This window comes from Heptranchias perlo, chromosome 10 (genome assembly GCF_035084215.1).
Source record: "Heptranchias perlo isolate sHepPer1 chromosome 10, sHepPer1.hap1, whole genome shotgun sequence".
Taxonomy (NCBI): Eukaryota; Metazoa; Chordata; class Chondrichthyes; order Hexanchiformes; family Hexanchidae; genus Heptranchias; species Heptranchias perlo.
Genome location: NC_090334.1, coordinates 47,599,527 through 47,623,405, shown reverse-complemented (window position 1 = coordinate 47,623,405; position 23,879 = coordinate 47,599,527). Strand labels below are relative to the sequence as shown.

At 43.8% G+C, this 23,879-nt stretch overlaps 1 protein-coding gene and 1 pseudogene across 3 annotated transcripts in view; one reads left to right on the top strand and one right to left on the bottom strand.

Annotated features, from left to right (window-relative positions):
• pygl (phosphorylase, glycogen, liver) overlaps positions 1 to 23,879 on the bottom strand; it is a 155,373-nt gene that overhangs the window by 60,083 nt on the left and 71,411 nt on the right. For all 3 annotated transcript variants that reach the window (XM_067991011.1, XM_067991012.1, XM_067991013.1), the window contains 4 exons: positions 11,653 to 11,735; positions 8,842 to 8,985; positions 748 to 840; positions 77 to 223 (listed from right to left, as the gene is read on the bottom strand). In XM_067991011.1, the coding sequence (XP_067847112.1) occupies positions 77 to 223; positions 748 to 840; positions 8,842 to 8,985; positions 11,653 to 11,735 (467 nt within the window). The remainder of the gene's footprint in view (positions 1 to 76; positions 224 to 747; positions 841 to 8,841; positions 8,986 to 11,652; positions 11,736 to 23,879) is intronic.
• LOC137326341 (electron transfer flavoprotein regulatory factor 1-like) lies at positions 12,528 to 12,772 on the top strand (annotated as a pseudogene).

Here is a 23,879-nt window from a genome sequence, read left to right as displayed (position 1 = left end):
AAAGTATCCCCCCCATAGGTTTTAAAAAGTAAATGAAAAAAAATTATTTAAACGTGTTGCTAGATCACACACTTACATCTAGATGCCTCCGGTTAATCTCATAGATAATCTCCAGATGTCTGGGTAAGAGTTTCTCGAAGAGGTCCACAGGCCAGCGTTCAAGGGCTTCAGGCAAAATTGTGTGATTAGTATATGCAAATGTGTGCTTGGTGATATCCCAGGCCTGAAAAATGTCACAAATTATTACTGTTCAAGGTATGTTCATTTCAGCTCTATAGCGTGCAAATTTTATGTTTAACAAACATTTTCAACATTCAATGTGCTTTCACCAAAACCTCAATTCCCTACTGCACAAATATGATTTTTTGCTCATTCTCAAGTGAGTCGGTCAATTTACATCAAATCATGAGAATTTTTGTGCTATGGAACCAGATCCACTAGAAATTGAGTTGAGACTGCCCATTTTTATGATAGGTCTTTTTAGCCTGAGGCACTGAGCCTAATTATAGCAACCCTACTGGTTGAGATAATCAAACTCAGAAAGGCTTTCTGATCTGTACAGTTCGGGTGCATGCTGTCTTTACCAAATGAAACATTGGGGGAGTCTATTTTAACTGTATGGAATTTTTTCTGATGGAAACCAACTGAATATATTAAGATGCTTAAAAGCTCCCTTTATAGTCATTTCTCTTGCATTTTGGAACTGTTCAGCTTTTAAATAAACTGCTTTTGTTTACATGGTCTAACCTGATCCCAACCTAGCTTCTCGATGTCCACTAAAATCCTCATTAACTCAGGAATTGCCAAGGCAGGATGAGTATCATTCAGCTGAATTGCCACCTACAAGTAGTATAAAAGGATTCATTAATATAAAATGACATTGAATGCTTTTTTATCACTTCAATTCTTTTAAGTAGAAAATTATATTGTCAGTGCACAATATACATCAAATGACTTAGGAAGGGTTCATTACAGTTTAGGAACAGCATCTCATCTTTTTACTAGGCACTTTACAACCTTCTGGCCTTAACATTGATTTTAACAACTTCAGACCTTAGCCACTGCTCTCATTTTCTCTCCTACAGCAGGTGCTGGTAATGTAGAAGCGGTGCACCAGAGGAACTGGGAATGGGGAAGTGTGGGCTTGGGATGGGGATCGCCTATCAGTAAGAGGCCATAGGGGTGGTCCACACCCCTGGTGTCCTACCTGCCTTTCTTCCACCACATAACTGGGCCAGGGGAACCATTATCCACTTTGCCAGGTTTTCCACAATTTGCTCCCCATCTGCTATTTTGCTATAACCATTCACATATCCTCTGGACACAGCTTTTGTTTCTATAATATCTCATTATCTCCTCCTTTTGCCTTGCACCATCATAACTTCTGTTTTATAATCATCACCTGCCCTCCATCCAATCACAGATCTTTCCTTTTTTTCAGTCCCCTTTCCCCTGGCTCTGTGCCTACTTAAAAGCTGTTCATCTGTAACAGGTTCCAGTTCTGATGAAAGATCATCGACCTGAAACATTAACCCTATGTTTCTCTCTCCACAGATGCTGCCTGAACTGCTGAATGTTTCCAGCATTTTCTGTTTTTATTTCAGAATTCCAATAGCTTCTTACTATACTTAAATTCCTTCCACTTACACGATGTAGACATCTTTGCTAAGTGCCAAGCAAGTGCACAAGCCAGTTGGAAGCAATAACACTGTCAAGTGGTGCCAACCAAAGCAAAACACTAATAGTTGCAACAGACTAAAAGTTTAAGGACACCATTGAAACTGTGCTAACCATAAAATTTTAAAAATTCCTAACACAAATTAATGGTAAATAAAACAAAACAATCGGAGTTGGATGAAATGGCCTTGACCAAAATTGAATAGAGTTATTTACAGATTTTCCCAAACATGTTTTTCTAAATTTTGTGAAACTCTTAATAACTAGAGAACCATGGAAAAAAAAAGTGCATTGAACTGTACCAAACAATGATGAAGGTGTATGAGGCATTGTTCCTGGTGAAAAAAAAATGACTGTTGCGTTGACGCTTACACGTGGCTTTCAAATCATTTTAATCATGGTGCAAAATTGACTTTAGCCTGGATACAGTTCTTCAGGACTATGCTGAGAAAGATACATTATTCTTTCTTCAATGACTGTGATGAACCGGATTCTTTCCCCTCAGTCTGGTTCAGCAAGAACTGATTCGAGTACACCGTAAAGTTCAAACAACTTTAATAGCAGATCTTAGTCTGTAGCTTCAATTCAGATTCCTGAGAGAATCCGAACGATTCTAACAGAATAAGGAGAGACCAAGACAAGACAAAAACTCATACCTTTATACAAATCCATAGAGGTTGGAACATCATTAACACAAAAGTCAACACCAATCATAAGCCGGGCACAGGCTGCCATGCGGGGTTACATTATTTCCGGCCAATCATAGACAATCCATGTGCTGACCATGTTGCTATTAGACATCAAAGGGGTTACTTCCTCACTTTCCAACTTGGAAGGTTCTTCCCTGTTCCTTCTATTCCTTATCTCCCAACCTGGAATGTCTTTCAACTTTGGCTAAGCTCGTTCCCTATATTGATCTGCCATAAACATGGAGACATTCAGACCAGTCCTTGACTCACATCAAAGACCTATCATTGATAAGACAATGCAGGCCTGCTGACTAAGTAGTTGAGGATGAACAAACCCAGTATGTGGCTATGACAAACTATTATATGACTGTTACTTATTTATTCATCTTTTGTTAAATAAATTTACTCAATGGTTTTAAACATAAAATGAGTTATGACAGTGGGTTGCTTTATTCACTCATTGAAGACAAGATAATTCCTATGAAGGCAGTGAATTAAGTGTAGTAGCTAATGGAGTCTATGTCTAGTTTTGATATAGTGGCTGCTGTTTTAAATCCATTCACAGTACATAAGTAATTTAAAAAACAACTGCAGTTCACATTCCTGTACCATGCCTATCCTGATACAATGTTGCAAGTTATGTCTTACAGGCTGGAGGGAGGAATAATTCAAATTTAAACAACTTGTGATTACATAGAATTACATAGAATATACAACACAGAAACAGGCCATTCGGGTCTATGCCAGTATTTATACTCCACACGAGCCTCCTCCCATCTTTCTTCATTTAACTCGATCAGCATATCATTCTATTCCTTTCTCCCTCATGTATTTATCTAGCTTCCCCTTAAATGCATCTATGCTATTCACCCCAACCACTCCATTAGTTCAGTTTGTATGACGGGTAGTTCCATTTAAAATTTGAATCTCAAATATTCCAGATCCAAGAAGTCCTGGTAACACTTTTCAGAATATAAAATAGGAGTGTTCTGTTTAAATTGAGTCAACTTAGAGCTTCACTGAAAGAAGGACCCAGCCAGTTTAAAACTCCTAAAAGAAAGAACACGTTATTTTACATTTCCAAAAAGAAGTTTTTATTATTATTGTCTCCTACAGTGATCAGAAATTCAAAAATAAAAGAAGAAACACTGTATACTTTTCATAGTTGGTACAGCACAGGAGGAGACCATTCAGCCCACTGTGCCTGTGCCGGCTTTTTGAAAGAGCTATCCAATTAGTTCCATTCCCCTGCTCTTTCCCCACAGCCCCCTGTAAATTTTTTTCCCTTCAAGTATTTATCCAATTCCCTTTTGAAAGTTACTACTGAATCTGATTCCACCACCCTTTCAGGCAGTGCATTCCAGATCATAACAACTTGCTGCATAAAAAAATGTTTCCTCATGTCGCCTTTGGCCGTTTTGCTGATCAACTTAAATCTGTGTCCTCTAGTTACCGACCCTTCTACCACTAGAAAGTTTTTCCTTATTTACTCTGTCAAAACCATTCATGATTTACACCTTTATCAAATCTCTCCTTAATCTTCTATGTTCTAATAACAACCCCAACTTCACCAGTCTCTCCACATAACTGAAGTCCCTCATCCCTGGTACCATTCTAGTAAATCTCTTCTGCATCCTCTCTAAGGTCTTTACATCCTTTCTAAAGCGTGGTGTCCAGAATTGAACATAATACTCCAGCTGCGGCCTAACCAGTGTTTTATAAAGGGTCAGCATAACTTCATTGCTTTTGTACACTATGCCTCTATTAATAAAGCCCAGGATCCCAAATGCTTTTTTAACAGCCTTCTCAACTTGTCCTGCCACCTTCAAAGATCTGTGTATGTACACCCCAGGTCTCTCTGTTCCTGCACCCCCTTTAAAATTGTACCATTTAATTTATATTGCCTCTCCTTATTCTTCCTAACAAAATGCATCACTTCACATTTCTCTGCATTAAAGTTCATATGCCATGTATTTGCCCATTTGACCAGTCTGTCTACGTCCTCCTGAAGTCTGTTACTATCCTCCAAATTGTGTACTACATTTCCGAGTTATCATGTCATTTGCAGACTTTGAAATGATACCTTCTATACCCAAGTCCAGATCATTAATATATATCAAAGTCTGAAAAGCAACCATTCATCACTGCTCTCTGCTTTCTGTCCCCTAGCCAATTTTGTATCCATGCTGCCACTGTCCCTTTAATCCCATGGGCTTTAATTTTGCTAACAAGTCTATTATGTGGTACTTTATCAAATGCCTTTTGAAAGTCCACATGCACAACATCAACTGCACTACCCTCATCAACCCTCTCTGTTCCTTCATCAAAGAAATGAATCAAGTTAGTCAAACACGATTTTCCTTTCACAAATCCATGCTGACTTTCATTTATTAGTCCACAATTTTCCAAGTACCAATTAATTTTGTCCCGGATTATTGTCTCTAAAAGTTTCCCCACCACTGATCTTAGGCTGACTGGCCTGTAATTGCCAGGTTTATCCCTCTCCTCTTTTTTGAACAGGGGTGTAAACATTTGCAATCCTCCAGTCCTCTGGTACTGTCCCCATATCTAAGGAGGATTGGAAGATTGTGGCCAGATCCTCTGCAATTTCAACCCTTATACTCTCTTTGCCCCTCTTATTCCCTATTTTAGATCTCATATGTACTTTCTGCATTCAGCCTGATTCTCTACTGTATTATGAACTTTACATTCATCATAAGCCTCCTTTTTCTGTTTCATTTTAATATCTATGTCTTTCATCATCCAGTGATCTCTAGCTTTGGATGCCCTTCCTTTCCCCCTCATAGGGATGACTCTACTCTGTACCTGAACCAACTCCTCCTTGAAGGCCTCCCATTATTCAATTGCTGTTTTGTGTACCAATTTTTGGTTCCAATCCACCTGGGCAAGATCCCTTTTTAACTCATTGAAATTTGCCCTCCTCCAGTTAAGCATTTTCACATTTGATTGTTCCTTGTCCTTTTCTATAACTATTCTAAACTTAACAATATTATGATCACTGTTCTCCAAATGCACCCCCCCCCCCACTGAAACATGCTCCACCTGCCCTTGAAAGTTATTTGTAAAGGATTACCTTAGATGTGATTAGATTCTTCTACCAACATGAAGGTGAAATTGTGCCATTTGGCTGCTGAGTAAATTCTAGGACTTTTCATTTTAGTTGCTGGTGACCTAGTATGATAATATATGATGAGACCTAGTCCCAGTGCATACAATGGGTGGATTGCAGAGAGGCAAACAGCTGCTGTTGAAGCTCTGCACTTTCAGCTAATTGAATCATGTTCAATGGTGTGTTGTGTGTGTACATACTCTGTGTGTCAGGAGGACAGTGGCAATGTACTGACATATTATACATACAACTCATCATGTCACTTATGAGGACTTCCTGGTATCTGCTGAGTGCCTAGCAAGGGCTAAAACCCACATTTAGTTGTCTAATTCCCAGATGGTGACTATTCCCCTTGTGGGGAGAAAAATGGGATCCATTTGAGGTTGAGGTGACTCCAAGGTGATTGAACCTTGTGAGAAGATGATCTCCCTTTTTTTTAATGAATGAATAAATAAATACATGATTGAATAAATACATAAATATTTATTATTTTTGTTGTCAAGCTGACGCCTAGTCTGGTGATTGAAACCAAATCAATTCTCTGTGGCATACTTGACAATCTTGAATTAGACAGGGCACTATTAATGATTGATTTGGACTATTAAGAAGACCTGGAGGAATAGACCTGTCACTGGGAACTGGGATTCTTCCCATTTGGTTCAGGATATCTTTGTATACCATAACGAGTAAAGGAGCTCTAGTTAGATAAGCAGCAGGAAGCCTACAACTGCCTACAGCTAAGCTGCATATTTTGGCAGTTAAACCATCAATATCTCTCCACACATTTGCGAGTCCCTCAGCCTTGGCTCTTTCTAACGTGCATCTGAGCTCTGGCAACTTGGTAAATGGGATGTGTACCTATGGGAAAAAAGCAAATACATAAAGGGCAAAAGGGTAACTAGGGAGAGAGTAGGGCCTCTTAAGGATCAACAAGGTCATCTATGTGCGGAACCACAAGAGATGGGTGAGATCCTGAATGAATATTTCACATCGGTATTTACGGTTGAGAAAGGCATGCATATTAGGGAACTTGGGGAAATAAATAGTGATGTCTTGAGGAGTGTACATATTACAGAGAGGGAGGTGCTGGAAGTCTTAACGCGCATCAAGGTAGATAAATCTCCGGGACCTGATGAAATGTATCCCAGGACGTTATGGGAGGTTAGGGAGGAAATTGCGGGTCCCCTAGCAGAGATATTTGAATCATCCACCGCTACAGGTGAGGTGCCTGAAGATTGGAGGGTAGCAAATGTTGTGCCTTTGTTTAAGAAGGGCGGCAGGGAAAAGCCTGGGAACTACAGACCAGTGAGCCTGACATCTGTAGTGGGTAAGTTGTTAGAGGGTATTCTGAGGGACAGGATCTACAGGCATTTGGAGAGGCAGGGACTAATTAGGAACAGTCAGCATGGTTTTGTGAGAGGAAAATCATGTCTCACGAATTTGATTGAGTTTTTTGAAGGGGTAACCAAGAAGATAGATGAGGGCTGTGCAGTAGACGTGGTCTACATGGACTTCAGCAAAGCATTTGACAAGCTACCGCATGGTAGGTTGTTACATAAGGTTAAATCTCATGGGATCCAAGGTGAGGTAGCCAATTGGATACAAAATTGGCTTGACGACAGAAGACAGAGGGTGGTTGTCGAGGGTTGTTTTTCAAACTGGATGCCTGTGTCCAGCGGTGTGCCTCAGGGATCGGTGCTGGGTCCGCTGTTATTTGTTATTTATATTAATGATTTGGATGAGAATTTAGGAGGCATGGTTAGTAAGTTTGCAGATGACACCAAGATTGGTGGCATTGTGGACAGTGAAGAAGGTTATCTAGGATTGCAACGGGATCTTGATAAATTGGGCCAGTGGGCCGATGAATGGCAGATGGAGTTTAATTTAGATAAATGTGAGGTAATGCATTTTGGTAGATCGAATCGGGCCAGGACCTACTCCGTTAATGGTAGGGCGTTGGGGAGAGTTATAGAACAAAGAGATCTAGGAGTACAGATTCATAGCTCCTTGAAAGTGGAGTCACAGGTGGATAGGGTGGTGAAGAAGGCATTCAGCATGCTTGGTTTCATTGGTCAGAACATTGAATGCAGGAGTTGGGATGTCTTGTTGAAGTTGTACAGGGCATTGGTGAGGCCACACTTGGAGTACTGTGTACAGTTCTGGTCACCCTATTATAGAAAGGATATTATTAAACTAGAAAGAGTGCAGAAAAGATTTACTAGGATGCTACCGGGACTTGATGGTTTGACTTACAGGGAGAGGTTAGACAGACTGGGACTTTATTCCCTGGAGAGTAGGAGGTTAAGGGGTGATCTTATAGAAGTCTATAAAATAATGAGGGGCATAGATAAGGTCGATAGTCAAAATCTTTTCCCAAAGGTAGGGGAGTCTATAACGAGGGGGCACAGATTTAAGGTGAGAGGGGAGAGATACAAAAGGATCCAGAGGGGCAATTTTTTCACTCAAAGGGTGGTGAGTGTCTGGAACGAGCTGCCAGAGGCAGTAGTAGAGGCGGGTACAATTTTGTCTTTTAAAAAGCATTTGGACAGTTACATGGGGAAGATGGGTATCGAGGGATATGGGCCAAGTGCAGGCAATTGGGACTAGCTTAGTGGTATAAACTGGGCGACATGGACATGTTGGGCCGAAGGGCCTGTTTCCATGTTGTAACTTCTATGATTCTATGATTCTATAAGTTCCAGCTGTTTGGATTTCACAGTAGCATGGTTTGGAGACTATTAAACCTGGTAGTGGATTTCTGTGCATTCTAGGCGTCAGCTTGACAACAAAAATAATAAATATTTATGTATTTATTCAATCATGTATTTATTTATTCATTCATTAAAAAAAAGGGAGATCATCTTCTCACAAGGTTTCTCCAGAATGTGATCCAAGTCTGGCTCAACTTCAGCTGTGTGTCAAATCAAGAAGAATGGAACATTTTTGCTATTTTTGCCATCCAATGTCATTATTAAGCAACTCCTAAATTGTGATGCAGATGTAAAGCTCCCTGTTCTCCACCAACAATGTGATTTTTACCACACCAATGTGAATTTTTACTGTACTCTCTTTCTGAGTGAGACTGTCAACTTGACAATTTCGTGTCAACTGCAAACAGTTTTGTGCTGTGGAACTGTGCCCATTAGGAACTAAATTGGCATTGGCCAAACTAATTTCACTTAGAACACTTGTCAGACAGAATAGTTTCTCATTCCACCAGTCTGAAGTAGATCAAATCCAGGTCAAAGTTGTGAAAGTATATTGTACTAACCCATTACACCTTCCATTTCTGTCCAAAACAACAGAGCTCTGATGCTAGCTGTGTTCTGAGTTACCAGCACCCACCTTGTCAGAGAAGGAGTCAAAACAAATCCTAACGTTATCCTGGCAGCCAAATTTAGAAGCCTTGAAACGACGGATAATGTCTTGAAGTGAGGCAGCTACGACAAAGTACTCCTGCTTTAGTCTCAACTCTTTGCCCTCAAAAAACTGAAAACAAAAAAATAATTCAGAGATATTAAGGCTTAGTCTAATGCAATGAAAAAAAATCACAGACTCCAAGGAACAATAAAGGCAGCTTTTGTTTCCAAAGTCAGCATTTTTGATGGCAGTCATTGAACTACATTTTGTTTCCTAAAATGGAGGTTTGGTTTACATGTTGGCAACTCATTATGTTGCTTCAGTCATAGTTTTGTAGAAAATAAACAGCTAGTCCACATCTCTGCAACAATGCAAAGAATTATCTCTGGGATGAAGTGGACCTAACAGTTGCAATTGAGTAATAAGTCTGTTACATAGTCAAGGGGTACTACAAAAGAAAATTTCAAGTGGTTTAATAAAAGTACTGTGAAACCCAAACTGTGTTACAGACTTGCCTTTAATTCAGAGTCTAAATTGCAAGGTGGGGGGTGGGGGGGATACTTCTGAGTTGGTGCCTAACATGGTAAGAATGAATGATGGTGCATTTTCATCAGGATTTTCCTCAACACTCTCGCTGACCCCGAGTCTAAGTCATCAGTTCAACTAAGGGAAAGAGAAGTGTGAGCAAGGTTAACATGTAGTTTGGATGGCAAGTACACATTAGGCCAGACAAAGTTTGCATGTTCATTAACTGATGTGGTTGCAGCAAGTGAGGCAGAGAGTCAAGGAAAAAGGGGCATGAAAAAGTTGTGACATTCACCCTCATCTCAGGACAGGCCATCAGCTTTCTTATCTCCTGCTTCCTTCATATTGTTTTTGCCCAAGATTTCTAGCACTGCCTTTTTAGAGGGGTGAGAGTCTAGAATTGTAGGGAAGCTCATGTAGCTCCACTCCCTCTTTTTATGAGCAATCTTCTTCTGCAAGAGTAGTAGAAGGGGATAAACTGGCATTTCCAAACGAACTTTCAGCCTTCATTACCTATCAGCCTGCTGACCAGTATGTATGATGACACGAACAAGCAGCAAGCATTTTCAATACCTAGAACGTGTTATCTGGAGGAGCAGCTCTTCAATTTGAGGAAAAGCAGAAAGTACATGCACCAAAGTCTTTCCTGCTGCCTAACCAGCAAAATTATGGAAGGAGTCATCAATAACCTGTTTGCTGACATTCAAGTTCAGATTCCACCAGAACCACTTGACTCCAGACTTTATTTCAACAGCACCTCCCAGCCCTGCGACACTTGCACCAAAGACAAAACATCATGGGAACATTATCACCTCCAAGTTCCCATCCCGACTTGGATCTACATTGTCTATCCTTCATCGTCACTGGGTCAGTTTTCTGGAATTCCCAGCTTAACACCATTGTGGGAGTACCATCAACACAATGACTGCAGCTGTTCAAGAAGGTCCACTACACCTTTTCAGGGCAATGAGGGATGGGGAATAAAATCTGGTCTTGTCAAGGCTAGTCATATCCCAAGAACAAAATAAAAAACGGAAACGGCAGATTGTGGGGAGACAATAGTACGGGTCATGCTCTGCAGATGGAAACAATGAGAGATGTGAAAACAGTTTCCCACTTTTTGGTCAGCCGTCACAGATGCTTTAATAACCTAAGACAATGCAATCTTTTACATCAATATTTGGAATGACTAAATGTACAATTCATTGCAGAACATCTGGGATGCTTGTTGCCAAAAATACCACCAATACCTTCACTGTTCCATGTTTTATTCGAGACAAGCACTAAAGTTGTGCCAATTCATCTTGTGCGATCACCGTGACAATTACAGCCCATTTAGAAGCATTTATGGTGACCAATGGAAGGTCTAGACTCATCGTAATCCTGTTTGCTAATCCACATCTGCTTGGAAGGTGGACTGTGAAGCCAGGATAGAATCTCCAATCCAGACCCTTTAAGCTACTGCAGGTCGTTAATACCTGATTTCCCACCTGCTAATGGGTGAACTGCGTATCCCTACTGTTTTTCATATCTGCACCTCGTTCATAAAATGCAAATGAGTATGAACCCAGAAACTCAGCCAGGGTCACCTCTGGTTCAGACAGCCAGCTGCTAATCTTGCCCCGATCATCTCCTACTGGTTTTACATTTAATAACTAAATTCAATCCCATGTTCTTCTCACAGAGATGCACTGCAACATCAAACTTTGTAATATGAACCCAATTGCCAACTTGTTAAGAGAGATCATTCATCATGATTTTTACATACATATCTGAGAGAGATTACTGAGAGAGATAGGGATAGGTTTTCTAACTGTTGCCTGTGTGGAAAACTGGCATTGCGGATTTGAATGAAAATAGGGCGGTTACTATATCGGGGGGTCGATCGGCTATGCCAGTTTTAGACCTGGAGGCAAGTTGAAAATCTACCCATGGACTTTTGCTAATTGTATATACATACAAAATATATCACAGAAAGTAAAAAAGAAATCATTTAGTGAAAATTTAAAAAAAATCTAAATGAATTATATGCTTGGAGACAAGGCTGACAGGCATATGTATACTGAATTTTAACAAAGTTTGTGTTGTATTTGAATATTGCTTTAATTAGCTTCTTAAAAGACAAGTTCAATCATACTGTGTTGCTTTCGTACTGTAAGGAAGAGTACTGTTTACATTGTAGTCAAACAAAACTAAAAGTAACTGTAGCTGTTTAATTATATAAATACACAGACATTTACAAAACTTTCAAAAAATGCTCTTAGTGCCTACATTATCATTAGGGTAGAGGACTCTGCTAATATTCTCAGCCACATTTCTGTCCAGCACTGCCTGGATGTAGTCTCCAACATTAACTGTTGAGAAAGCAAAAAATGATGTTAAATGTAAAGTGCAGTGACATAAACAACCTTGACTGCAATTCAAGTGCAGCCAAAGTCAATTCCAAAGCAAGAACAGAAATGGCAGCCACCAGTATTACTGAATTGCAGTTACTGTAAAATCTAATGTATAGGTCACATCACATTTCTCTACATAAAAGGGTGCAATTTATGGTGCTTTAGTGAGAAAACAAAATATAACTTTTATATATATAAAAAATAATATTTTAAAACCAATATGATAGTACAGGACTCCTGTTTGTAATGTTCTGGCATTATAGCTCCTGCATCATGCTCTTTGATTGGCTGAACTAAGAAAACAAATCACAACTCTGTATCACCTGTAATTATGCAGACTTAGGAAAATCTTCCAGATCTAAAAGGTCAAATCGCTCAAAAAATAATTCAAAATCCTTTCAGCCTCCATTTTTTTGAGTAATTGGAAGATTTGTAACATAATTAACATAAAAATTCCATATTTCTAACTAACATGGCTAAACTTAAAGACATAAAAGACAATTTTATAATTGAGTACCTGCAAATGTTTTATGCAGCAATTAAAGGAAATCAGTGCCCAAACCAACTGTATTGTGTAAAGAAAAGTAAGATTTTATAGTTTGGGGCTGTGTTTCTAGTTTGTCCAGAGTGGGATGTGGGTGTGAAGGTCACTGGTGGTTCCCACTCGCTGTATTATAAAGGGGACTAAGTGTAATGTGGGTATTGTTACAGCAACATTGAAGGACCAGATGGAACTTTTTTTGTTGGGATATGGCAAATCCTTTAAAAAGTGAAGTAATAACATTTTATTAAAAATTATCATACCTTGGCAAAGGGAACAGACTACTTTAGAGGTTGTCTTAAGATGGCTTTCATGAAAAACGAAGATGTTACAAGATCTGAACAAATCAAAAGCTCAGGGAGAATATGCCATAAAAGAACTCGAGGCTTTGTATTATCTTAGGCAATGCAGAGCTATGAAACAACATTATTATAAGGAGAATAATAAATTATGAGTTAATGGTGGTGACAACTTGAATCCCTGTTAATTCTAGACATACAGAATATATTTTTATGAAACTGTATATAATTATATAATCCAGAAGATAAAAGGCTGCACCTACTTGTCTAATCAGATTTATTTTGCTCCTATTTATATGTGCAAATTAAGTGTAGTACTTTAGGGCCAAATCACAGCCTTAGAATACAAGAATTAATTCCTGCTCAAAAGCCAATCAGATCTGGCATTCATAGAATGGTTATAGTGAATGGACCAGATGTACACAGTACCTTTCTGAATCATTCATTGTAACCAATACTATGTAACCTTTCAAAAGGTAATCAATGTAACCTTTCAAAATCCAAACTACATTCTAAGAATGTTGGACTTTTATACATATTATTGCTGATTCACCAGCCAGTCAGGTTTTAATCATTTTAATGATCTCACTTTATAAAAACAAATCAGTTTAAAAGTGCCTGTCCATCTATTAATATATAATAACTCTATTGTAGTCCAGAAAATGTTAAAAGTGTAATATTTTTAGCAAGTGCAGTTTTAGAATGGTCAGAATCCATACAGTACTTGTTAATAAAACAGGGGTGCAGGAAGTTAGCAGGCACGATGTAAGATGGATGTTTTCTGCCTTGATGCCCTAAATATTTATAAGATAGCAAATATGACACCATCACAGATCACAGCTTCGCCTCCTTAAGAATTCCACCCACTCCCTTGTAAAGGAAGTCCTAGCCCAACATTGGTGGTTCCCTACCTGTCATGGCACCTGCTCAAGCATCCATAGCCAAAGAACTAACTGTGTGCTACTGATAATAATACTGGGTTCCTTGACAAGATCACAAAATTCTGCTTTTGCAGCATTGATCTAAGTGTTTGCCTGCAAGAGCAGGAGCTGGGATCACAAGAGGTAGGGAATGAGCCATGGCATTATAGAATCATAGAATGGTTACAGCACAGGAGGCCATTCGGCCTGTTGAGTCCATGCTGGCTCTCTGCAAGAGCAATCCAGCTAGTCCCACTCCCCCGCCCTTTCCCCGTAGCCCTGCAAATGTTTTCCCTTCAAGTACTTATCCAATTCCCTTTTCAGGCTGTGCATTACAGATCATAACCACTTGCTGCGTAAAAAAGATTTTCCTCATGTCGCCTTTGTTTCTTTTGCCAATTACCTTAAATCTGTGTCCTCTGGTTCTCGACCCTTCTGCTAATGGGAACAGCTTCTCTCCCGAACCCTCATGATTTTGAACACTTCTATCAAATCTCCTCTCAACCTTCTCTGCTCTAAGGAGAACAACCCCAGCTTCTCCAGTCTATCCAAATAACTGATGTTCCTCATCCCTGGAATCATTCTAGTAAATCTCTTCTGCACCCTAAGGCCTTCACATCGTTCCCAAAGTGCTGTGCTCAGAACTGGGCACAATACTCCAGCTGTGGCTGAACCAGTGTTTTATAAAAGTTCATCATAACTTCCTTGCTTTTGTACTCTATGCCTCCATTTATATGCCCCTTTTAGAATTGTACCCTTTAGTTTATATTGCTCCACCTCGTTCTTCCTACCAAAATGTATCACTTCACACTTCCGTGTGTTAAATTTCATCTGCCACATGTCCGCCCATTCCACCAGCCTGTCCTCCTGAAGTCTATCACTATCTTCCGCACTGTTCACTACACTTCCAAGTTTTGTGTCATCTGCAAATTTGGAAATTGTGCCCTGTACACCCAAGTCCAAGTCATTAATATATATCAAGAAAAGCAGTGGTCCCAGTACCGCAACCTGGGGAACACCACTGTATATCTCCCTCTAGTCCGAAAAACAACTGTTCACCGCTACTCTCTGTTTCCTGTTACTTAGCCAATTTCATATCCATGTTGCCACTGCCCCCTTTATTCCATGGACTTCAACTTTGCTGACAAGCCTATTATGTGGCACTTAGTCAAACGCCTTTTGGAAGTCCACATACACCACATCAACCGCATTGCCCTCATCAACCCTCTCTGTTACCTCATCAAAAAACTCAAATCAGGTTAGTTAAACATGATTTGCCGTTAACCAATCCATGCTGACTTTCTTTAATTAATCCACAATTGTCCAAGTGACTATTAATTTTGTCCCGGATTATCGTTTCTAAAAGTTTCCCCACCACCAAGGTTAAACTAATTGGCCTGTAGTTGCTAGGTTTATCCTTAAACCCTTTTTTGAACAAGGGTATAACATTTGCAATTCTCCAGTCATCTGGCATCACCCCTGTATCTAAGGATGATTGGAAAATTATAGCCAGTACCTCCGCAATTTCCACCCTTACTTCCCTCAGAAACCCAGGATGCATCCCATCCGGACCTGGTGACTTATCTACTTTAAGTACAGCAACCCTTTCCAGTACCTCCTCTATCAATTTTTAGCCTATCCAGTATCTCAACTACCTCCTCTTTTACTATGACTTTGGCAGCATCTTCTTCCTTGTAAAGACCGATGCAAAGTTCTCATTTAGTACCTCAGCCATGCCGTCTGCCTCCATGCAAAGGTCTCCTTTTTGGTCCCTATTCGGCCCCATCCCTCCTCTTACTATTGTTTACTATTTATATACCTACAGAAGACTTTTGGATTCCCTTTTATGTTAGTTGCCAGTCTGTTCTCATACTCTCTCTTTGCCCCTCTTATTTCCATTTTCACTTCTCTGAACTTTCTATATTCAGCCTGGTTCTCACTTGTATTATCAACCTGACATCTGTCATATGCCCCCTATTTCTGCTTCATCTTACTCTCTATCTCTTTCGTCATCAAGGGAGCTATGGCTTTGGTTGCTCTACCTTTCCCCCTTGTGGGAATATACCTAGACTGTACCCGAACCATCTCCTCTTTAAAGGCTGCTCTTTGTTTGATTACAGTTTTGCCTGCCAATCTTTGATTCCAATTTACTCGGGCCAGATCCGTTCTCGACCTACTGAAATTGGCCCTCCTCCAATTAAGTATTTTCACTCTAGATTGCTCCTGGTCCTTGTCCATAGCTAATTAAACCTTGATGCGGAGAGGCTGGTGATGGACTGGGGTGGACAAATGTATGGAGTCGTACAACACCAGGTTATAGTCCAACAGCTTTATTTGAAATCACAAGCTTTCGAAGCTTTGCTCCTTCGTCAGGTGAGTGCAGGGTTCCATAAAAGCACAGAGAACAATGCCTGGTGATTACAGATAATCTTTCCAACTGCCCGTTATCACACCTCGGCAGAGAGATACTCACAGCAATCAAAGGAGTGGATGGTGTTCAGACAGGGAAACATTACATCCAAGAATACTGAATACACAAGCGGTCAGATCACAAAGACAGAGAGAGAGAGAGAGAGATCCGAAAGGCAGAGAGAGAGAGAATGACCAGTTGTATTAAAAACAGATAACTTTTTTTCGCTGGTGGGGTGACATGTAGCGTGACATGAACCCAAGATCCAGGTTGAGGCCGTCCTCATGGGTGCGGAACTTGGCTATCAATTTCTGCTCGACGATTTTGCGTTGTCGTGTGTCTCGAAGGCCGCCTTGGAGAACGCTTACCCGAAGATCGGAGGCTGAATGTCCTTGACTGCTGAAGTGTTCCCCGACTGGGAGGGAACCCTCCTATCTGGCGATTGTTGTGCGGTGTCCATTCATCCATTGTCGCAGTGTCTGCATGGTCTCGCCGATGTACCATGCTCCGGGGCATCCTTTCCTGCAACGTATGAGGTAGACAATGTTGGCTGAGTCACAGGCGCATGAACCAGGGTGGGTGGTGTCCTCTCGTGTGATGGTGGTATCTGTGTCGATGATCTGGCATGTCTTGCAGAGGTTGCCATGGCAGGGTTGCGTGGTGTCGTGGACACTGTTCTCCTGAAAGCTGGGTAATTTGCTGCGAACGATGGTCTGTTTGAGGTTAGGTGGCTGTTTGAAGGCCTGGTGATGGCCTTAGCGAGGTGTTCGTCGTCATCGATGACATGTTGAAGGCTGCGAAGAACATGGCGCGTTTCTCCACTCTGGGGAAGTACTGGACGATGAAGGGTACTCTGTTGGTTGTGTCCCGTGTTTGTCTTCTGAGGAGGTCTATGCGATTTTTCGCTGTGGCCCGTCGGAACTGTCGATCGACGAGTCGAGCGTCATATCCCGTTCTTACGAGGGCGTCTTTCAGCGTCTGTAGGTGTCCATCGCGTTCCTCCTCGTCTGAGCAGATCCTGTGTATTCGTAGGGCCTGTCCATAGGGGATGGCCTCTTAGACGTGGTTAGGGTGGAAGCTGGAAAAGTGGAGCATCATGAGGTTGTCCGTGGGCTTGCGGTAGAGTGAGGTGCCCGTCTTTGATGGAGATTTGTGTGTCCAAGAATGAAACCGATTCTGAGGAGTAGTCCATGGTGAGTTTGATGGTGGGATGGAACATGTTGATGTTATCGTGTAGTCTCTTCAGTGATTCTTCACCGTGGGTCCATAGGACTAAAATGTCGTCGATGTATCTGGTGTATAGCGTTGGTTGGAGGTCCTGTGCAGTGAAGAAGTCGTGCTCCAACTTGTGCATGAAAATGTTGGCGTATTGGGGTGCGAATTTGGTCCCCATGGCTGTTCCGTGTGTTTGGGTAAAGAACTGGTTATCGAAGGTGAAGACTTTGTGATCCAGGATGAAGCGGATGAGTTGTAGGATGGCGTCTGGAGATTGGCTGTTGTTGGTGTTGAGTACTGAGGCTGTTGCAGCGATGCCGTCATCGTGGGGAATACTGGTGTAGAGTGCCGAGAGGTCCATCATGGTGAGAAGTGTTCCTGGTTCAACTGGTCCGTGGGTGCTGAGTTTTTGTAGGAAGTCTGTAGTGTCGCGACAGAAGCTGGGGGTTCCCTGTACGATGGGTTTCAGGATGCCCTCGACGTATCCAGAGAGGTTCTCACACAGGGTTCCGTTGCCTGATACGATAGGACGTCCGGGTGTGTTGGCTTTGTGTATCTTTGGGAGGCAGTAGAAGTCTCCCACGCGGGGAGTACGTGGAATGAGAGCGCGTAGGATGCTTTGAAGGTCTGGATCGAAGGTCTTGATCAGTTTGTTGAGCTGGTGGGTGTGTTCTTTGGTCGGATCTGTGGGTGACCGTCTGTAGTGTTCCTGATTGTCCAGTCGTCGGTATGCTTCTTTGCAATAGTCCGTTCTGTTCTGTATGACGATGGCTCCTCCTTTGTCCGCTGGTTTGATGACGATGTTGCGGTTGGTCTTGAGAGCATCGATGGCGTTGCGTTGTGCTCGGGTGACATTCTGGACTGTCTTGTGAGTGCGGCTGATGAATCTGGCGTTGACGCATCTCCTGACAGCTTGAGCATACATGTTAAGCTTAGGGCAGCGACCTTCCGGAGGAGTCCAATTTGACTCTTTCTTCTTCGGTTGCTGTACCGCGGATCCCTCTGTCTGCTGTTCCGGATCGTTGATTGTCTCATTGGGTTCGCTGCTGAAATCTTGGGATTTGTGGAAGAATTCCCGGAGCCTCATTCTCCTGATGAATTCCTTTGCGTCCGCCGCGAGACCGATGGGGTCCATTTTGGTGGTGGGGCAGAAATTGAGCCCTCGGCTGAGAACTTCGATTTCGTCTGGTTGAAGGGTGATGCCGAGTTTCTCAAGCTTCCTGCTCTTGGTTTTCATGTAGGCAGCGTAGTTCTATTGCCTCGTCTGTTTGGCGGTGTCTCGTAGCTGGTCTGCTGTGTCCTGAGTACAGGTTGAGAGTATGGACTCTATCTTGGTTTCGAGGTTGCGGCGTCTGCTGTAGAGTTGGTGTACGAGATGGTTGCGGAGTGTGCGAGAGGTACGACGGCAGAGTCTCTCAGCGTAGTCTGAGTTGTATGTCGACTTGAGTGGGTTCGTGATCTGTAGTCCTTTTGGGATATTGTCTGCTTTCTTGCAGCTCTGTAGAAACTTGGGGCCCGATTTTACCAGGGGCGCGGGTTCTCGGCGGGTGGGCCAGCGGGCGCGTTTGAAATTAGTGGGTTGCCCGCGCGATCGTAGCAGGCAACACACTAATTGGATCCACTTACCTGCTCCTCCAGGTTCCCCGCTGCTGATCTGCGCGTCGGGCGGGCTGCGCATGCGCAGTAAGATCTGTCAGCTGGAGGCGCTCTATTTAAAGGGGCAGTCCTCCACTGACAGATGCTGCCACAAACAGCAAAAATTACAGCATGGAGCAGCCCAGGGGGAAGACTGCTCCCAGTTTAATGATGCCTCACCCCAGGTATCATTAGATGGGGTGAGGAGGAGGGGGAGGACAGAGATCTTCCACCCGGCGGGCGGGAGGAAGCGGCCTGCCTCTGCCACCAAGAAGGCCTCGCTCGAGGTGGCAGAGGAGGTCACCAGCGCCACCAACATATCGCCCACCTGCATACAGTGCAGGAGGCGCTCCAATGACCTCAGTAGGTCAGCCACAGTGAGAACACGTAGTCTTTCCCCTACACTCCGTCTGCCACAACACTGCCCCCACCCCACATCTCTTTCGGCACTGCCAACACTACTCTGTCACATCACCCCTCATAACCACTCAAACCTCATCCTCATCTTACCTGCACCTACTCACCTCGCGAGTATTCACCCCGCCACTACCACGCAACCCAATCCTCATACAATCTCATGGCTCTATCCCATACTCACCCTCTCATGCATCTGTCTCACGGCCAGCCTTACTCAACCTGCCACCACCTGTGCTGCAGCCACAGGGCAAGCATCACATATGTGCAGTAGGCAGCGTAAGGCAAACGTGTCGTGAGCATGAAGGGGATGCACAAGGGTGTTTGAGGGTTTGTCATGGTTCTTACTTCTATTGAATTAAAGAACAACTCACATCACACATTATATTGGCACCACTACTGCCATGTCTTCGCGAATCCTGTCCGGTTTGTGCAATAATGCCCACTCCTGGGTATCCCTATGAGGACCCACCACTGATGCCACCCAGTGTGTCACTGCAGAGTGGGTGTAGGTGTATTTGCAGGTCTCTTCTGCGCAGACGACTGAGAGACATCGGGGATGTCCCCGGTTGCAGCCTGGAAGGCTGTGGAGCAGAAGTTCGGGAGGGCAGTGGTGACTTTGACAGCGACAGGTAGGAAGATGGTGCACGGGCCAGCCAGGAGCAGCTCGGCATGAAAGAGGCTGCACATGTCCACGGCTACATGTCGACTGACTCTGAGCCTCCGTGTGCACTGCTGCTCAGAGAGGTCCAGGAGGCTGAGCCTCGGTCTGTGGAACGTGTGGCGAGGGTAGTGCCCTCTGCGACGCATCTCTCTCTGCGGTAGCCCTCCCTCCTGCTGTACAGGTGGATGTGTCACAGCACTCTGTTGTGGAGCTCCACGTGTCAGAGGTGGACGGCGTGGATGGCGAGGCTGGTGATGCTGTTCGCCCTCCGAGGAGGTCATGACTGCAGCTACGGTGGCCCCCATCCGCAAGATGTACATCTGAGGGGGTCCGCAAGGTAGGGACATGTCTCTGGACCCCGGGGTAAGTGTGCAGGTTGGTGACTTCGACCATCAGGAGGAGGGTGGTGGAGGCCAAACTTTGTCCCAAGTGACAGAGCGGCCTCCTGCAATGGCTGAGGGTCTCCCCCCCAAAACCTGTCAAATGGACCTTTGCAGCTGCCACAGGCTGACAGCTGCAACACGTCCATTTCAACTGGGAGTGTTTCCCCCAGTGTGTGAAACAGTCCCATGTTTATCCAAAATCACACACAGTCCCTTAATCAGGTCAGTTAATGACCTGAACAAGCAAAGTAAATACTCTCAAGTGGCATCCCGCTGGCTTTAATTGCCTGCGGGATTCCCACCAGCGGGGGCTGCGCGCACGCCGGCGCGTCATCGGGGAACCCGGAAATGGGCGGGATCAAGGCGGGATCCGGTCCCGCACCTGGATTTCGGGATTTTCGGGGCCCCCCCGCCGAGAACGCACCCGGTAGCGGGTGCTAAAATCGGGCCCTTGATGTCTGTGTCGATATGCGCGATCTTCTTGGAGATCCTCTCCACTGTGAGCCGGCAGTTTGTGGTGTCAATAGTAGCCATTATGCGGAGATGCCGGTGATGGACTGGGGTAGACAAATGTATGGAGTCGTACAAAACCAGGTTATAGTCCAACAGCTTTATTTGAAATCACAAGCTTTCGGAGTGCAGGGTTCCATAAAAGCACAGCATATATAGTCAGAGAACAATGCCTGGTGACTACAGATAATCTTTCCAACTGCCCGTTATCACACCTCGGCAGAGAGATACTCACAGCAATCAAAGGAGTGGATGGTGTTCAGACAGGGAAACATTACATCCAAGAATACTGAATACACAAGCGGTCAGATCACAAAGACAGAGAGAGATCCGAAAGGCAGAGAGAGAGAATGACCAGTTGTATTAAAAACAGATAACTTTTTTTCGCTGGTGGAGTTACATGTAGCGTGACATGAACCCAAGATCCCGGTTGAGGCTGTCCTCATGGGTGCGGAACTTGGCTATCAATTTCTGCTCGACGATTTTGCGTTGTCGTGTGTCTCGAAAGCCGCCTTGGAGAACGCTTACCCGAAGGTCGGAGGCTGAATGTCCTTGACTGCTGAAGTGTTCCCCGACTGGGAGGGAATCCTCCTATCTGGCGATTGTTGTGCGGTGTCCATTCATCCGTTGTCGCAGTGTCTGCATGGTCTCGCCGATGTATCATGCTCCGGGGCATCCTTTCCTGCAACGTATGAGGTAGACAACGTTGGCCGAGTCACAGGAGTATGAACCATGTACCTGGTGGGTGGTGTCCTCTCGTGTGATGGTGGTATCTGTGTCGATGATCTGGCATGTCTTGCAGAGGTTGCCGTGGCAGGGTTGTGTGGTGTCGTGGACGCTGTTCTCCTGAAAGCTGGGTAATTTGCTGCGAACGATGGTCTGTTTGAGGTTAGGTGGCTGTTTGAAGGCGAGTAGTGGAGGCGTGGGGATGGCCGTCGCAATTTCCAGCTTCGGCCCTAACCACGTCAAAGAGGCCATCCCCTATGGACAGGCCCTGCGAATACACAGGATCTGCTCAGACGAGGAAGAATGCGATGGACACCTACAGACGCCCTCGTAAGAACGGGATATGACACTCGACTCGTTGATCGACAGTTCCGACGGGCCACAGCGAAAAATCGCACAGACCTCCTCAGAAGACAAACACGGGACACAACCAACAGAGTACCCTTCGTCATCCAGTACTTCCCCGGAGTGGAGAAACTACGCCATGTTCTTCGCAGCCTTCAACATGTCATCGATGACGACGAAAACCTCGCTAAGGCCATCCCCACGCCTCCACTACTCGCCTTCAAACAGCCACCTAACCTCAAACAGACCATCGTTCGCAGCAAATTACCCAGCTTTCAGGAGAACAGCGTCCATGACACCAGACAACCCTGCCACGGCAACCTCTGCAAGACATGCCAGATCATCGACACAGATACCACCATCACACGAGAGGACACCACCCACCAGGTACATGGTTCATACTCCTGTGACTCGGCCAACGTTGTCTACCTCATACGTTGCAGGAAAGGATGCCCCGGAGCATGGTACATCGGTGAGACCATGCAGACACTGCGACAATGGATGAACGGACACCGCGCAACAATCGCCAGACAGGAGGGTTCCCTCCCAGTCGGGGAACACTTCAGCAGTCAAGGACATTCAGCCTCCGATCTTCGGGTAAGCGTTCTCCAAGGCGGCCTTCGAGACACACGACAACGCAAAATCGTCAAGCAGAAATTGATAGCCAAGTTCCGCACCCATGAGGATGGCCTCAACCGGGATCTTGGGTTCATGTCACGCTACATGTAACCCCACCAGCGAAAAAAAGTTATCCGTTTTTAATACAACTGGTCATTCTCTCTCTCTCTCTCTCTGCCTTTCGGATCTCTCTCTCTCTGTCTTTGTGATCTGACCGCTTGTGTATTCAGTATTCTTGGATGTAACCTTTCCCTGTCTGAACACCATCCACTCCTTTGATTGCTGCGAGTATCTCTCTGCCGAGGTGTGATAACGAGCAGTTGGAAAGATTATCTGTAATCACCAGGCATTGTTCTCTGACTATATATGCTGTGCTTTTATGGAACCCTGCACTCACCCGACGAAGGAGCAAAGCTCCGAAAGCTAGTGATTTCAAATAAAGCTGTTGGACTATAACCTGGTGTTGTACAACTCCGTATAATTAAACCGTATGATAATATGATCACTGTTCCCTAAATGTTCCCCTACCGACACTTGCTCCACTTAACCCTCCTCATTCCCCAGAAGCAGATCCAGCAATGCCTCCTTCCTCATTGGGCCAGAAAAATACTGATCAAAAAAGTTCTCCTGAACACACCAGAAATTCTTCCTCCTCTCTGCCCTTTACACTGTTACTATCCCAGTCCATATTAGGATAATTGAAGTCCCCCATTATCACTACACTATGGCTTTTGCCCCACTGTCTATAATTTCCCTGCAAATTTGCTCCTCTATATCCTTCCCACTAGTTGTTGGCTAATAGAATACACTCATTAGTGTAATGGCACCTCTATTGTTTCTTAACTCTAATCAAATATATTCTATCCTTGACCCCTCCATGACATCCTCTCTCTCCAGCACTGCAATAATCTCCTTAATCAATACTGCAACCACCCACCACCCCCGACTTTCTTTCCTTCCCTATCTTTCCTGAACACTTTGTATCCCGGAATGTTTAGTACCCAATCCCGCCTTTTTTTGAGCCAGTTCTCCTTTATCGCCATGACATCATATTCCCATGTGTCTATTTGCACCTGCAGCTCACCAACCTTATTAACTATGCTTCGTGCGTTTACACATATGCACTATGAACCTATCTTAGTCCTTCTTGTATTCTTTGTTAGTCTGATCCCACTTGGGCAGACTTTTCCCCCAGTCTGAGCAAATAAGCTGCAATTATGAATACTTAAATGCACCAAACACACTGACCTATCTCTCCATGTTTCTCTGTGCATCAGTTCCCCAGCCTGCCAAGCAAATTGTTGTTGCCAAGAGTCACTGCTGCTCTATTCCTCAAGGCAGGCACAAACATCTTGAAATCCAATATAATTAAAGAAATTTAACTTATTCGGTTACCTTGAAACAGTGGCTTTGGTCATAGGC